The sequence below is a fragment of the Oryx dammah genome, unplaced genomic scaffold, assembly GCF_014754425.2.
Source record: "Oryx dammah isolate SB20612 unplaced genomic scaffold, SCBI_Odam_1.1 HiC_scaffold_28, whole genome shotgun sequence".
In the NCBI taxonomy this organism is placed as follows: domain Eukaryota; kingdom Metazoa; phylum Chordata; class Mammalia; order Artiodactyla; family Bovidae; genus Oryx; species Oryx dammah.
This window is the reverse complement of record NW_024070212.1, coordinates 38,838,856-38,856,942: the sequence shown is the minus strand read 5'-3', so window position 1 is coordinate 38,856,942 and position 18,087 is coordinate 38,838,856. Positions and strand designations below refer to the sequence as shown.

General features: G+C 31.3%; 1 protein-coding gene across 4 annotated transcripts in view; it reads right to left on the bottom strand.

Annotated features, from left to right (window-relative positions):
- Positions 1 to 18,087, bottom strand: part of COL11A1 (collagen type XI alpha 1 chain) — a 223,231-nt gene that overhangs the window by 136,742 nt on the left and 68,402 nt on the right. Inside the window, exons 6-14 of one of the 4 annotated variants that reach the window (XM_040232197.1) lie at positions 14,441 to 14,557; positions 13,743 to 13,832; positions 11,517 to 11,771; positions 10,746 to 10,808; positions 9,148 to 9,189; positions 7,910 to 7,972; positions 7,217 to 7,291; positions 3,640 to 3,723; positions 1,571 to 1,627 (exon numbers count right to left, since the gene is read on the bottom strand). In XM_040232197.1, coding sequence (XP_040088131.1) covers positions 1,571 to 1,627; positions 3,640 to 3,723; positions 7,217 to 7,291; positions 7,910 to 7,972; positions 9,148 to 9,189; positions 10,746 to 10,808; positions 11,517 to 11,771; positions 13,743 to 13,832; positions 14,441 to 14,557 — 846 coding nt within the window. Of the gene's footprint in view, positions 1 to 1,570; positions 1,628 to 3,639; positions 3,724 to 7,216; positions 7,292 to 7,909; positions 7,973 to 9,147; positions 9,190 to 10,745; positions 10,809 to 11,516; positions 11,772 to 13,742; positions 13,833 to 14,022; positions 14,176 to 14,440; positions 14,558 to 18,087 lie in introns of all 4 variants that reach the window. The other 3 variants (XM_040232200.1, XM_040232199.1, XM_040232198.1) reach the window with 3 other exon arrangements.

Here is an 18,087-nt window from a genome sequence, read left to right as displayed (position 1 = left end):
TTGTTAATTTTCAGTTAGACCAGTTAAATGATACAATAGACCAGTCCCAAGCATTCTTGAACATAAGATTCAGCCTGCTGCATCATTAAAAATATATTTTGTCAGTTCCAACCCTAAATCTGCCTCTCCAACTCTGAATTTGCCTCATCAGAGTCTCAAGTTCCAGGCTCCAGGAACTTTCACTTTTAATAAAATATAACATAATTCTTCCACCCCCATATCTATAAAACACCAGTATATTGTGCTTTTCCTCAGTCATGTAATTTTGTTATTACTAACAAGCAACTAAACATTAATTCTATTTCTTCCTTTGTTAACTGACATAAATTCTCATTTCCTTATTATATTTTGTAAGGCAGAACAGTAAAACTATATGATATATACGTAATAATGCATTTAGAAATGTATAATTTAAATTCTGTGGAACATACTACCAGAACACATGTTCCATATGAGCTCGTATGATTGAGTGTATAGCCCTGAAAATATATAAAATGCTATAAAATTTCAAGAATGAATTCAAAGAACTATAAATATATGGGAAAATACATTAAAAACACTTGAATAAACTATATAAAGAAAACTAGCATCCCAATAAGGTCAATAAAACAGAATTAGAAAACTCTTTAATTGATCAAATTTGAATAAAAAAGTTGCTGTGTCCAATCAGCAAACCAAAAATAAACATTTAGGTATAATAATTTCTATAAATACCATTATTTCAATAAAGTATATTGTGCATATAAGATCATATCAAAAGCATAGTACAGCTTTTTATATCAAAAACAATACTTAAATTATAAATTATTCCATTAATCTTAAAGTCAATGTAAAACTAGGCTGGAATTTTTCAGTGTTCTTTTCTCTTTAAAAAAAGTATGACTTAAAAAGAATCTTTTGTTCTGTATGTGTGCGTGTGTGCGTGTGTGTGTGTGTGTGTGTGTGTGTGTGTGTGTGTGAATTGCTATAGTCCTTAGCATTTGGTAAATTTCAAAATATTTGAGAATATTTTTAAATATATAGACCACATTAGCTTGTCAGTAAGCTTATAAGGAAAAACAAAAGACATTTTCCAAGAGCCTCTGAAAGACAAAATAGTTTTTCTAATATCTGAAACAATTCATGAAATACTATAGGCAATTTAAAGTTTAAGCCACATCTCCTGTTTTCTCCTAAGATTATGGACAATTTTTCATTAGCCTCATATATTTTTGCTTCTTTAATCAATTCTTTTTAACCTAAAATTAAATCTCAAGAATTTATTGTAAAATTGAAATTCAATAACTCTATGGTACAAATAAATAATAGTGTTTGAAAAGTTAATAATTGGATATGTGATATAATTATATTTTTCATTGTATTATTTGAGAACTTCCTACTGCAATTTTTTCATTAAAATTTACTGAGGACTGAATTCTAATAGCGTCTTTGAAATGGAAACAAAATGAAGTGTAAGTCTATTTATTTACCTTACTTTCACTAGCCAGAGATGTGAACACTGCCCACCAAACTGCACAAGGAACTACGGATACAGGAATTTAAATATATAAAATCTTATTGGATAACCTACCACAGGACCTGGTCTTCCAGTCAGACCCATTGGGCCAGGTGGACCTCTCAGAGCAATCTAGAAAACAAAATAAAGCAAATTCAGGAATGCTACCTTGGATGAGCATATTAAATCACAATAATTATTTGTACAAGTTGCCCTTGAGTAACAGCCTGATCAACAGGGGCATAATAGCTATGTAGAAAGAGTGCTTGATTACTGAAGAATCATGTTTCTAGGATGACAATGACATGATAAGTATCAAACTTTTTTTAAACGGTTGTAATTTATACAGTCTTATACTATATATTTATGATTTACTAATGATAAAAGTAAAAATATATTTTAATATCTAATAAGAAACAATATCTGATCATTTTTGTACTCAAATGTACATTCAGAATATTGCACAAATTTCTCTTCAATATGTAGGTGCAATTCTCATTGAAAATACTTTCAGTTGTGAGCAATTTGAGATGCTTTTTAAGTAAGTTTTCTAGCAGTGTCTTATGAAAAGCTATGACAATTCAAGCCAAATAAAAGCAAAATTGATCAGGAAGTGTTAAGATAATACAGCTATTTTAACAAATCTCAAATTTAGTGCTTTATGGAAAAATACATTTATTTTATAGAATCATAGGCATAATAGACTGAAAACATGCACTATCGACACAATATTAGAAATGTGAAATTAGCACACTTGAAAAGCTGGAACAATTAGAGTAAAAAGATAAATATTTGACAGACGTTAAATTAGTGTGGTGTGCTATTTTTGAATATTAGTGATTCCAAAGATGAATATTTAGATTACCATAGCAGATATAAAAATATTGCAATAGAAATAATATGTAAAATCATATTAGAAAAGTGCATGAGATGAAAACAGTAATATCTCCAAAATTACACTACTGACTCACCATGAGATTTTTGACAATACACTTCTTAATCCTTGAGATTAAATATCTGAAAAATTGGAATTATAATGCTTGCTACCTATTTCCAAGTAGATTAAAAGGACTAATAAAATTAGGAATTCAATGGCCTAATAAACTATTTAAGCTCAAGTAATTACCTAAAACTTGTCCAAAGTAATATAATTTATAGGTTGTATGCACCATTAGTAAATCAATTTAAATATTTTTAGACTTCTGTCATGTCAAGATCTAATAAACAAGTATTTTAAATTTTCATTGTCTTTATAAATGATGTAACCAAACAATAATTTATGCAGTCATAAATTTATGATGATAAATAGTTATCACCAAAATGATTTATATCACTTAGGAAGCAGGAACTCATATCCATACCACTGTAAGCCTTTGATTTCCTTTCTCCTTGAAAAGAAAATAAGACTACACTATGAATAAAAGTATTATATCACTTTGAACTCTTTCCTGATCCATTCCTTTGATTTCTTTATTTATATTTTAATCGTAACTGGAACAAATTTAAAAATAAACAATTTTATATTCTACAGGTATGCAGATAGTAGAAAACTTTTAGTTAACAATGAAGTATGAACTGAGCAGATCTGGGAAAAATAAAATATAGATTACAATGTTTCACACAGACTGCATATTTGAAGGTTTCTTTCCTACACAAGAATGCCTAAGAAACTGGGATTTCTGGATTAACTGGGATATCCTAAATAATCTGTAAGATTAGGTGGAAAAATTATTTAAAAGTTTACCCTCTTTATTCATTGATCACCAACATACGACATACGCCTTAGCAAGGAAAACTGGCTGTGAAAGATAAAGGGTGTTATATATAAATCCACCATTAGCCCTCTTTGAATAAAATTAGAAAATGTGTGTGTTATGGTTTGTGTGTTTTTGCAAGAATTATGTGTGGTAATACTGCAAAGGCCAGTCATTTAAATTCAATATCAAATAAAATATTCCTACTGGAAAAACAGATATTTTCTTAGCATCTTCTCCATCTAGATTCAATATACTATACAGAATTTTGTTCATAATAGCAGCACCCTCCAGATACATACACACACACCGCACACACTCTCTGTTTCTTTCTCTCGTGTAATTGAACACATAATCAGGTTATGGGACTACACGTCGATCCTTTCTTACCCGAGCCTGCTGAAGAATGGCCTGGGCCTGAGCTTCCTGAGCAGAGACAGTTGGTCCTTTGGAACTATCGCCACCATAACGAAACTAAGAAAAGATAATAACATACAAAAGCTCAAAATCAGACTTTCTCAAGTAGGTGCCTTAATTACTAGTTTAAACACTACTTACTTAAAATAATGGGATTTTACAAAGTGTGAGGTAATTCCATCATGAATCATACCTTGATTTTTTTCTAAATTTTCCTTTTATTTCTTATGGAGGTTCTCTAGACCACTTTAGAAGAGACATTTTACCACATTTAGAAGAGACTACAGAATCTACAATTTTAAATTCCATAATTTTTAAAAACACTGGAATAAGCCATCATCCATTTCTTTACCTGCACAAAGGCTACCCACTCTATCCACTCATTTGTGAAAATTCTAAATGCACTCAGTTCAACAGTGTTATAGATCAACTGCTATTTTCTGAGCAAAACTTCTAGAATCTCTGTGAACACAGGAAATCTTCCTTGAGATGGATTCAGTTTGTTTCCCTTAAGTAATTATACTAGGAAACATCCTTTCTGTATCCCTTCATAAAATGCTAAAGCTCCTTTTTATTTTTAACTCAAAATGCAGGATGAATAAGTTTCCCATGCTATATTATTACTTGAGTCTATATTATATTTAAAGAGATAAACCTATTTTTTCACAAGAACTTAGGCAACTTTATAATTTTTTTTGAAGTATATTTGATTTACAAAGTTGTGTTAGCTGGTATTACAGAGACTTAATATGTATATATATGCTGAATATATGTATTATATATTTTCTCATATTCCCTTCTACTGATTTATTATAAGCAAATATATCTGCCTGTGCTATGCAATAGAACCTGTTTATCTTTTTTTATGTATAGTAGCTTTTATCTGCTAATTTATCTCTCTACCTTTCTTCTCCTTTGGTAAGTATAAGTTTACTTTTTAAGTCTGTGAGTCTGTTTCTGTTTTGTAAATAAGTTCATTTGTATCATGTTTTAGTTTTCACATATAAGTGATAATGTATGATATTTGTCTTTCTCTGTCTGACTTACCTCACCCAGTATGATAATCAATAGTTTCATCCATGCTGCTTTTTATTAATAATAGCTGAATAGTATTCCATTATTATATACATATATGTTACATCTTCTTTATCCATTCATCTGCTACTGAACATTTAGGTTGCTTCCATGTCCTGGCTATTGTAAAGAGAGCTGCTATGAACAGTGGGGTACATGTATCTTTTCAAATTTTAGTATTCTCCAGATATATGGCTAGGAGTGGGACTCTTGGGCCATATGGTAACCCTATTTTAGTTTTTTAAGTTTTAGTTTTTTAAGGAACCTTCATACTGTTTTCCATAGAAGGTGCATCAATTTACATGCCCAGTAACAGGGTAGGAGAATTTCCTTTTCTCCACATTCTCTCCAGCATTTATTATTTGTAGTCTTAAATGATGGCCATTCTGACTGGCATGAGTTTATATCTCATTATAGTTTGGATTTTTATTTCTCTAATAGTTGGCAATGTTTAGCATCTCTTCTCATTCCTATTGATAATTTGTATGTCTTCTTTAGAGAAATGCCTACTTCAGTTCAGTTCAGTTCAGTTCATTTGCTCAGTTGTGTCCAACTCTTTGTGATTCCATGAACTGTAGCACTCCAGGCCTCCTTGTCCATCACCAACTCCCAGAGTTTACCCAAACCCATGTCCATTGTGTCAGTGATGCCATCCAACCAGCTCATCCTCTGTCACTCCCTTCTCCTCCTGCCCTCAATCTTTCATAGCATCAGGGTCTTTTCAAATGAGTCAGCTCTCCACACAGGTGGTCAAAGTATTGGAGTTTCCACTTCAACATCAGTCCCTCCAATGAACACCCAGGACTGATCTCCTTTAGGATGGACTGGTTGGATCTCCTTGAAGTCCAAGGGACTCTCAAGAGTCTTCTCCAACACCATCAATTCTTTGGTGTTCAGCTTTCTTTATAGTCCAACTCTCACATCCATACATGACTACTGGAAAAACCACAGCCTTGACTAGACGGACCTTTGTTGGCAAAGTAATGTCTCTGTTTTTTAACATGCTGTCTAGGTTGGTTATAACTTTCCTTTCAAGGAGCAAGCGTCTTTTAATTTCATGGTTGCAATCACCATCTGCAGTGATCTTGGAGCCCAGAAAAACAAAGTCAGCCACTGTTTCCCTGTCTATTTGCCATGAAGTGATGGGACTGGATGCCATGATCTTAGTTTTCTGAATGCCTACTTAGTCTTTCCATCTATTTCTTGATTGTGTGTGTGTGTGTGTTTTGTTTTGTTTTGTTTTGGTTTTGCTGTTGTTGTTATTGTTAAGCTATATGAGATGCATATTTTGGAAATTAAGTCAGTGATGGCTGCATATTTTGCAAGTATTTTGTCCCAGTCTATTGGTTGCCTTTTTGTTTTGTTTATGGTATCCTTCCCTGTGCAAAAGTTTATAAGCTTGATTAGGTCTCATTTGTGTTTTGCTTTTGTTTCTATTACCCTGGGAGACCGACCCATGAAAACATTGTTATGATTTATGTCAAAGAATGTTTTGCCTATGTTCTCTTCTAGAAGGTTTATGGTATCATGTCTTATAGTTAATCTTCAAAACATTTTGAGTTTATTTTTGTGTATGTTGTGAGGGTGTGTTTGAATTTTGATTATTTGAATATTTGATTAATATTTGGCTGTCCAACTTTCCCAACACTACTTGCTGAAAAGACAGGCTTTTCCCCATTGTATATTCTTTCCTTGTTTTATCAAAGATTAATTGACCATAGGTATGTCAGTTTATTTCTGGGCTCTCTCTTCTGTTCCATTGATCCATTTGTCTTTTTGTGCCAGCATTAGGCTGTTTTGATTACTGTAACTTTGTAGTAAAGTTACTTTCCTGAACTCTGGGAAACTTATGTCTCCACCTTTGTTCATTTTCCTAAGTATCGCATTGGCAATTCTGGGCCTTTTATGGTTCCATATACATTTTGGGACTTTTTTAAAAAAATTCTATTGATAGTTATGTGAAAAACAACATGGGTAATTTGATAGAGATTGCATTAAATCTGTAGATTGCTTTTGAGTAGTAAGGTCATTTTAATTCCTCTGTGCAACTTTAAAAAGCAATCTTAAGGTAAAATAAATAATTTGGGGGCAATGAATAATAACAGTATAAATATATGTTATTTAAAAAGTATAAGCTAGTGTCTATATGGTGGTAAAGAGTATACTAATTTTATGTAATACATGAAATGCATGCTACCCATATGACTCAGGATAAAGTACACAATTAAAAATACTAAGTCCTTTAAACTTTATTGTCAAAATATAATGAAATAATAAAGGCTTAGTTCTACTGCAAAGTTAATATTTACCAGAATTTTGCTTTATTAAATTATCCAATTCCTGGAGGCTGCTTCATTTCAAGTATCTCTACCTCATACAGTAGATTTTTGATTGATCTATAATATGATTCTACAATGTTTTTCAGCAATAGGATGACAAAACATCAGGTTATCTTTATAACAATAAAAATACATACCGGTAACACTAACATGGTACCAGGAGGACCAGGTAGACCATCAGCCCCTGGTAAACCAGGACGTCCTGGAGGACCCTAGGGAAGTAAATGAAATCATCAAAATTAATAAACTTTGAATGCCATAACTCTACATTACCTAATTTTTAATTTGTCCTCTACTCCTTGGCTAATCTTCTTTTATTAATAGTAAGTATATCTAGAGAGGACTGTATTTCACTGCACTAGTTTTACAGAATTTAAATGATACATAAATTTATTGCTACTCAAGGAAGAAGAAAAAAGGGATTTTGCAAGAAGAGTTCCTACAGACTTAACATTAATAGTCTATTTCACCATGTGACCCAAGACATGATCTTCAAATTAGATGCAGGCTTATTAACTTATTCTACCAGCATTCAGCTAAACATTCGTAGTAGTTGCTGGAAAATATGTCTTAATGCCAAAGGAAGAACTTGCTCTAATGTATCAGGTTCATACCAAAAAAAATTGATTATAAATAATAAAAAAATTCTTACTAATTATAAGATCAATGCATATTCTCTCCTCTCATTTTTAAAATTATAGTTAGAAAACTTAAAACTTTGCACATTGAACTCACATGTTATTCAAGTGAGAAGAATAATATCTTAAATTTGTAGAATATATTTTAATTCTTTTTATTTAAGTTACATTCTTTTGAATTCCTTCACTTACCCTCTCGCCAGGGTCACCAGGGGGTCCAGTGGGGCCTTGTAGACCTGGAGGACCCATGAGACCCTGCAGAGAAATAAACCATGATGAGTCAGATTCCTGAATTTATTAGTATTCAGGCAAATTCATTCTACCAAAATCAAAGACGAACTCACTTATATTTCATAAAAAAAACACTTTCTCCCAAACAACTGGCCTATTAAACTTCCCATAAAAAGAGAACATATATGGGCCACTTTATAGCTAGCTCAACTCTTCCTCTACAAGGTTGTTCTCAGGGTAGACACAGACATTCCATGGAAGAACAGAAAAGGAGATCCTGCCAATGTACAATTCCTGAGGTGGAAGCTGGTTTCCGGTTCTTGTGAAAAAAATGGTATACTCATTCAATTAGACTGCAAAAAATGTGACCACGAAGTTGAAATCTAGAAATCATTTATCTTCTTCTATGAGTGTAAGTATTTATAGGCAAGGGTATAATATATTTAATTCACATGACAAGAATTTAATTAATTCCACAAAAGAAAGAAGATTTCTTACAAAGTCAGATCAGTACAACTCCCTGACAATAAAGACACACTGATGAGTAACAACAGCCTTATTAAAAAATGACAATGGAAGCTGATAATCACTACATTTGGCAGTACAATAAAGGCAACAACTATAGTCTACTTAGAATTCTCAACTCCATTCATTGAGATATGCTTATATCTCTAAAAAAAGAAAGAAGGCATTTATATATTTTTATAATTTTCAGGTACAAAGTTGAAGATGAGGTTAGAAAAGTCAGAGATAATTAAGCAACAAAAAATATTTTTAAAAATTTAATTTCATATTACTCAAAAGAGTATCATTTGGATAGCCCAATCAGAAACTGATTTAAGGCCACTGGCTCCTCTAAGTACTTGCCTCTATAATTCAATACTCAAATGTGTGTGTGTGTGCTTAGTCGCTCAGGAATGTCTGACTCTTTGTGACTATATGGACTGTAGTCCACCAGGTTCCTCTGTCCATGGGGATTCTCCAGGCAAGAATACTGGAGTGGATTGCCATGCCCTCCTCCAGGGGATCTTCCAAACCCAGGGATCAAACCCAGCTCTCCTGCATTACAGACAGATTCTTTACTGATTGAGTCAGCAAGGAAGCTCCATACTCAAAATATATAAATTCAACAGTATAATAGAAATCTTATATCTGATTTTAAAAAATCAAGACAAAAATAATCTTAAAACATTACATACCGCAGGTCCTGCAGGCCCTGGTGGTCCTTCAATAAGCATGCCCTACAGTTAAAGAAAGGATAAAGATGTTATTAGGGCAATGGAACCCCTACCTTCTTATCTAATTGGCTCAATCAAAGTACCACATCACAGCACTTTAAAACGTGAATTATCTGCTCCTACATACAAAGATAATTACAAGCATTTTTGCACTGGGAGGGAGGAATTCAAAACAATAGAAGACATAATTCCTGTCCTGAGAAAATCTATGAACTAGTTAGCAAGGAAACAAATATTCATATAAGTAATATTACAAAAAGAATATACTAAGTGCTCCCCAAAAGGGCAAATACATGTAACCAAATTTTTGCTAGCAGCCAGAATAACACCTGGTACATAGCAAGAACATGATAAATATTTGCTGTGTGAATGAAAAGGTGGGAGAAAGAGCACCTAAGCACTTTAATTCAGGGAAAAGGGAGTAAAGTCCATGTTAAAGAATTGGGCATAAATGTAAGTTCTTAAATAGACAAGAAATAGAATACTATTTCAGGATAAGAACCCAATTCTAAAAGTTTATGATTCTATTCCAAAAATTGTCTTGTCATTTTAAAAGTTAGTTGTAACTTTGCATAACAAAGACAAATTTATTCTGAAAATTGTTTTTAAAGATGTTGGTGAGCATATGATGTGCTTTTTCAGATTTTGGAGTAATAGACTAAATGTTCTTAGAGATGCAGCTTTTTTATGTTTATCTTCCTCCATCACTTAAAAAAAAAAATTGTCCTTGCAGTTTCTGAAATGATTTTCATGAGCTGGAGGTAGTTCAACATACTTCCTTTATTTCTAAAGCAATGCTGCTGCTGCTGCTGCTAAGTCGCTTCAGTCGTGTCTGACTCTGTGCAACCCCAGAGACAGCAGCCCACCAGGCTCCCATGTCCCTGGGATTCTCCAGGCAAGAACACTGGAGTGGGTTGCCATTTCCTTCTCCAGTGATTTCTAAAGCAATACTTTTCCCCCAAAGTACTGCTGATTAAGGAGAATGATAGTAAAATTGATTTCCAATAAGAATTTGCTTCTCACCAATTCACATAAATCTGAAAAATCACTTTTCTTCCAATAGATGAAAAGGAGGCAAATTTTAAAAAGAATGTTTTTATATAATTATATGATGTGATTTGGATATGAAACAAATAAGTACTATGTTAAATAATACATTTCTAATTATGTCAAGTCACAGAGCTTAGAGGAAAAATTACTGAATTGGAAAATAGAAGAGACAAATTCAGGTCATAGATCAACTACCACACATTTGAACCTCAGGAAAGTTACTTAAATCCTTTAGATCTTAAGTCCCTTTAGTTATAAAAGGAAAGAATTAGATTAAAAGATTGTCAGCTATTATCAAATTCCAGAATTCTCTCTCTCTTTTTTGATTTATTGAAATTCTGCTTGCCAGAACTGGATTTACTAACTCACTTACTTGTGGCATTATAAATGTTTAGACATGCAGAATTTTCAGTGGTACTACATGAACATGCATAATAATTTACAGCAGTGATAGCTCATGATACAAGTCACTGTACCAACCTTTACAACGTATTCACACCAGTACTTACAGGTTCAACTACTGCTGGTTCTCCTTTCTGTCCTTTTTCTCCATATGCACCATGGCCATTAATCTGTTGAGTGAAAAATTCAAGCAGCCTGTCTTTAAGTAAATAAGGCTATTTAAGTATTTTTAAAAAGGTTATTTAATCATATAAGTGCATGTAAACAATCTATTAAAATATACTTTTTAACATAGAAACCAATTAAAGTTTTAAATACTGAAAATATACAAAGGAAAACACAATAACATTAATGCTAAATCTTAAGTGAGATTGAACAATTGCTTCTTAAAGACATATTATACAAAGATAATGATATCTGTTGACCTCAGTTATTATTCCAAGGCAATAAACAAAAAGTATCTTCAAATTAAAATCAAACTAATAGAAGTGGTAGGAAGAAATTAGTAAAGAGGTTCAAAAGTTTAAATACTAATAATTATAACAATAAAATGATAATATGATGGATTACTGAACTTCACCAGATAAGAAAGGTCAATTAAACTGTTTAAAAGTTAGAAAATAATCTTGGTATCCAGAATGACAATGACTGATTTAATCTTATCAGTGCTATTAGAGATTATTCTTTCAAAAAAAGACTCCAGTAGTGTGGCCTGAGATCTCCATGAGGAAGAATCTATCAAGGTCTCCTAGTAGTGATCAACATTCATGATTTATATAAGAACAATCTATATTGTAAACCTGAAAAGACATGAAGATGAACATGAAAATACACCAGAAATAAGACACACAACGACACAGAGCATAATACTGACTTACACTTGTTTCTGTGATATCTGTTTCTGCTGGAACACCTGGACCAAATTCTTCATTAGTGGGGCTTGTTGGTTTATCTTCATATTCCTTATATTCATAAAAATCATATTCGCCTAAATCTCCATCTACCAGAAGATCAGAGTCCCTGCCGTCTATTTGTTTGTTTTCATATAGCATATCCTCAGAATTTTTCCTCTGGGAATCATAATCCTCTCCAGTTAGATATTCTTCAGTAAATACTTCTTCAACTGGATTTGGCTATCAATTTATGTTGTAAGGAATTGGAGAAATGAAGTTTATTGTTAGTAAAGCAAGGTAAGCATTTGCAAATACAGTCTGATGGCATGTGATGGGAAGTGGTTTGAGTACTACTCAAGCAAGTCTGAAGGCTGGGAAAGATAGTCTTTCAACATCATTGAAAGGAATATTTTTGTACATTGGAATGCACAAGAAAATATTGCTTTCAAAGCACCTTTATCAATAAACTGCAAATATTCACATAGATTCAACATGTGTATTTGCTTGTTCATTGGAAAAAGCTTGTTATGCAATTTGATGTCTACTTTATAATTTGACTCAAATAATATATATATGCAATATTTAGTTAAAGCTTAACTTAATTTTCAGATGTCAAAGAACCTCATACTGAAATATAATTTCTATCAGGAAAGCTATGTAAGTTTGACTCTCAATCCAAAAGTAAAATATTAATGCCAATATTGAGATTTATCATTGCAATATTTTTACTCAGAGCTCCAAGTATTTAGTGCAGTATTATATCACAATGAGTTCTTTAAAGCAAAGAAAATATAAATTATAGTGCTCAAAATTCAATACAATAAAATACATGACTGTATAGTCTCATAAAGAGTATGAGCCTATTCACTTACAAGTAAAAATTATATCAAGATTCTAATGTGATATAATTATATCAAACTACTCACAGAGATATAGAAAAATAACACTAGTATAATTTCCTTCTTATAAATAATTCCCCATTAATAGCATAAATCTGAATAACATTCATTAGGTAATTTTTGGTCATGTTATGATTTTGATGAAGTTCAGATCAAATAATGTATCTTGCTACTTTTAAATTTCACCTTGAAATACTTGTTTGCTATGACATAGCAAATCTAGATAATAGAATGATACTTAATAATAAGTATGTTACATAAAGTCATGTGAATGAAAAAAGTGGTTAATGATTAATTCAGGAATTGTTAACTAAAATAAAATGTCCAATAACCATAATATTTTGTATTCTTAGACAATGAAGATATACTATTATTACAGAATACATATTATCCAGAATCAGAATAGTACTGTGCTCATAGTTCTGAGTTAAAAAGTTGAAAGAATTTGAGCATATAAATAAACATTTTAATGTAACCATTTTTGGAAAATGATAAACTTGATTAGTTTGGATTAACTTGGACAAGATTTGGACTTGAAATCTGTTTTTACTCTAAAATGTTATTATTCTAAAATATGTGTTTTCACGTAAAGTCCCACTGGGACACATATGATGTAAAATTTTTATTAATTTAAATGATTCAGTTAATCCTCATACCAGGTGTGAAGAAATTTAACAAAGTTAAACTGAATTGTATACTTATTTTCTCATAATTGGAATATGCATATAATATGAAATTCAGGAAGATTGTTCTAATTTGTACCTGAATATACTTAAATATTTTCATAGAAAGGACTGGGAAAAGTTAAGATATATTATTTTAGCCATAGTAAGTGTGAAAATGTAAACAGACATTAAAATCAACTAAGACTATATTTTATCAAAATATTTGTGTCATAAAAATGCATGATTATTGGTCAGATGGCTTAAATTTTAATTGTATCATTTGATGATACAATTTTTTTTTTTTGGAGGATTTTCCTCCTCACAGAAAGGTCATGTTGTGAGTAAACTTAATCACATTTTGAGAAGCTTGCTCTATCCCAGGAGCAATAAAAAAATGATGGCAGCCAATTCAGTTTGATCAATTTAACATTGCATGAAGCAGAGTCATGCAAACCTGAATTGGGATTAATTTTAATGAACTGTTTTTAGTAATAGTGAGCCAGTGCTATTGTTTCTCTTACTTTGGTAAAGGAATAAAAACATCAAATTTTTCAGAGGTTATAGATTCTTCCAGAGTAAAATATATCAAGAAATATTGCACATTTAAAAAATCTGAACTGCAATTTAATTCTGTCTATGAACATTACCTCATTTGATCCAGATACACTCCTAGGAGCTTCTGTCTGGTAACTTTCTGTCCCATAGTTGTATTCTTGAAAATCATCAACAATATTTGCCTAATAGTGAATTCAAAAGAAAAGTAATTAGTAAAAATGTTAAGGCAATCCAAAATCTATGGAAATCATAATTAATTAGGGTATTGTATTAGCCAAATGAGTATTTATCTAGTTGGGTTAGGACAATGACTCATCATCAGAGATCTTCCAGCTTATCTAGGAGAGATCTTGATTGCTTTTTCTTTGCTACCTTTACCCCTAGCTTGGCCATTGCTGCTGCTTGATAAGTTTTCTTCTTCTTGGATGCAAATTTTTCAGATTTAGGGGGTGTAAACTTTTTGGACTTTTTCTTTGAATTAGTGGCCACTGTCTTCATCTTCATTTTGAAATTGAATTTCTTTTTCTGTAAAATGTGGTGAAAGATGGAATGGAAAACATAAATAAAATGAAAAGGGAAATGAAGAGCATGGATGAAAGGAAGAATAAGCAAACCAAACCAAACATCATTCCTTCAGGACAGCTACTACTGTCAAATAAAAATCAGTTATTGGGTCATAGAAATGAGATGAATGAAAGATCAACGACAAGTCTGAGGAAGAGTGGACATAAGGAACCACAGGATGACAAACACCAGGACACCACACACAAAGGTTCTACTTTGCTTTTACCTCGGTTTGTGCTATTGTCTCCTCAGTTACAGTGGGTGACTCTGTTACACTTTCAGCCTCTTTATATTCTGCTTCCCCATACTCATAGTCATATTCCATTATATCCTCAGGTGCATACTACATCGCAAAGGAAAAAATATCAGGCAATTTTGTTAGTTGCTGGTAATGCTATTAACAAAATGGGAATCATGTTCTTAACTTTTACTGGTAAAGTTAAGAGACAAGGAAATACTGTTATCTAAATATTACTTGTGTTAAAAAGAAGTAATACTATCATATACAGAGTATAATAAAATACTGACAAAGCAGGTTTTCTAAGAGCAGAACAGTGGTTAGGAGTGTGAGGAAATTAAAAGTTTAGAATATTAATTCAAACTTTTAATTCTTAATATTAATTCAAACACAGCAGTTACATACTTGGACATAGTTGTTGTCCATAGTTGTTAAATATTCATGTTAATTTTAATTTGTAAAAACTACTACACAAACTTCTTTTATTTATAGCAATTTCAATGGGTACTTTTTTTTTCCCATTGAACTGCATGTTTAAAAATAGTTTTCCCAAGTATGAAGGAATTTTCATATCAGTTGTGGGATGGAAAGGGGAGATGAAGGAAAGGGAACAGAAGGAACATGAAATGATTCTATATTCTATTTAAAATAATAGAACCAATGGGAAAAAATCTAAACTCTATTCAGAAATAACTAATTTGTTATAAACTTAAGATCAAAATGAGCACAGTTGTGAACCATTAAAAGATTCAAAATTAGATCTGTTTATATTTTTTACAAATATTGTGTTTTCTCTATTGAAAAAGAGTATAACACTTGGGTATCTTAAAACATGTAAATGTAGCTCAAATTGAAAGATGGAATACTAGATTGTTTTTTATTAAAAGAATTAAGAGAGAAAAGTATGTTTCTCAATAAAGGGATGAGAGAAACAATTAATACTTAATTATGAGGTAACAACTTCACCTTCAAAGCCAAATATCTCTACTGAAATTTTAATCTTAAACATATATTATTGGTTTTAATCAAAACAACTCTAAATCTATTAAGGTCATATATAACAAAAATATTTATTAAGCAGCAAATCAATAAGCTAAAATGCTAATATATATGTATATATTATTTATAATATATCTTTATGTATATGTATACATACATTTGTGTATGTATATGTACATATATTATGTTTAGTATATTTATGTATATATGTACTTAGGTACTTAGGTACATATATACATATGCTAAAAGCAGTCTATTTAGAAATCCCTAAGTATTTGGTAAAATTTCAACTGTAACCCAAATGGACCTCTCTTGGCCTCTTAAAATTGCCAATAGTTCCCTTTCAATGCACCAGAAAAATAACTCTTCACACCATGTCTTTCAGAGACTTGTGATCACTGGACCTTCTAATAAGCGCTATTAACTATAGCAATGCAAATGAAGGCAAATTTCATAAAGACATATAATGAAACATATTGCAAACCAATCGCAAGAAGGATTGTAAAACCAAGAAGGATTGTAAAAATAGACAATTTAAAAGCATCTTAAATGCATCTTGAATGAAGCCTGATACTCAAAATAGCCAGTTACCTTTACTATCTTTATATCATGTTTTTCTTTTTTCTTTTTTTTTTTCCTTATAGGAGGAAACCTGTTCTAATCTCCATAATTCTCTCTTCTGTATTAACTTTTTCTACATGGAGATCAAACAGACGAGCTGTGATGGTGGAATAATGAAGGAGGTAATGTGCTCACTATCTTAAGCACGAAAGCACATGCTTTTCTTAGAGCCATCCAGAAGTCAGTGAAAAGAATCACTGCTTCTGTTCTCCTTATGTCTTTAAACAACATCCCCTCTGGTGGGTATTGACCCGTGCAGGAATTTGCTGGTCTACATGAAGCTTTACAACTTGCTTTTGGAAAAGATTCTCCCTTTTTACTGCAGAATTTTGTGATGCCTCAAAGACAGGTAAAGAAGAGAGAACTGGTTATAATTAATCAGATGAACATGAGCAAAAATATGTGCAGTGATAGAATTTCACCTACGATTTGAGAGTTGCCTAACCTAAGTTAAAACATTTGAGGAGAAAGGGACTTTTTCTGGAAATTTTGTTAAGTCTTTTCTTATTCAAGTTGTTAGAAAAATAGTGACATCAGCAAATATCTATGCATCTATGAGAACTAGGATATCTGATAAATATTAAGTGCAAAAAATTAAAGGTAATAAATTTCTTTCTAAAACAGTGTTTTCCTCTTGCTGCTTCTTCCTTTTCATGTTTTATACTGATATGAAAAATAAGAATGTTAATTCCCTACTGTACATAGGACATTGCAATCTGTGCTGTATTCAATATATTAAGAAAGGACCATATGTAGATTTAACATCCAATTTTCTAATTAAGATAGAAGGATTATTTAACATGGTGGAAAAATTCCCAAACCACCATAATTTTAATATTGGTTACTTTGCTATATAAGTGGTACTGCAGAGGTTCAAGTTGAATAATAGTTTCTTATTAACACTATATTTAAATCTATCATTTTACATTTCATTCTGATTTTGATGCAATGTTGCATCAAACACATAAACATTGAATCTTAAGAATGAATTAAAATATGTTCTTTAGAAGGTATGAAACATACAAAATCACAAGTTGAAGAAAACATATTTGAGTTAATTTATAAAATAAATTGACATATTTATTAATCCAAATCAGAATGATAATATATTATTGTCACAAATTTATTAATGGAAAATTAAGCAATATAAAGTACAACATGTATATTGGATGCTCTATTTTGCACTATATGTTCTTTATTCATTGGTAACATTACTTTTGTATTTTGCATAGGCAAAATACCTGTTGTACAATTATTAAAGTGCATACTTCTAATATAATGATACATAAATGGATATAGTTCAAAAGTAATATAAGATGGCTTACAATTCTATTAACCAGGTGTTTTTCATACTAGTATAAAAGATTTTTATCACTGAAGTATCAATGTAATTTAGCATTGTTGGGAAAAAATGAGAGCTGATTCTTCAGAAAAATTGTTCAAGATGACATACTCAATATAGAAACTAAGAAATGCTATTATTGGATCACCCAACAAGATTTTCATGCAGTCCTTATCATAGCAGTACATTCTTTTCCTCATCAGATGCTTCGAGTAAAAACAAATTTGACTTACCAGCAGAATGTTAAATTATGAATCAACAACTAAAGTAAAAAAGGGAACGCCTACTTTTTAATGAATTTAAGATAAAAATGGTTAAAAATATTATTTTGCCTTAAAATAACTCAGCTTACCTGACATAATAGCATTAAAACATGGGAATAAAACAGCTCAAGGTGGTATAATAAGAATGCATACCTTCATTCTTCCCAAAATCAGAGCCATATCTGTTGCTAAAAAGAACAAGTCTTATCTTTCTTAAAACAGGAGCAAAATATTAATAAATCTCATCTGTCTTGAAGATATATACTAAATGTTATAAATTTTAATATTGAGTACCCACATAGTCCCCACTAAACCTGAAGATATTAAAATGTTTTAATAAATCATGAGGAAATTCACAGATTGTTCTAATAAATCATGAGGGAATAAAAAGAATGAAGCAGTTGAGAACT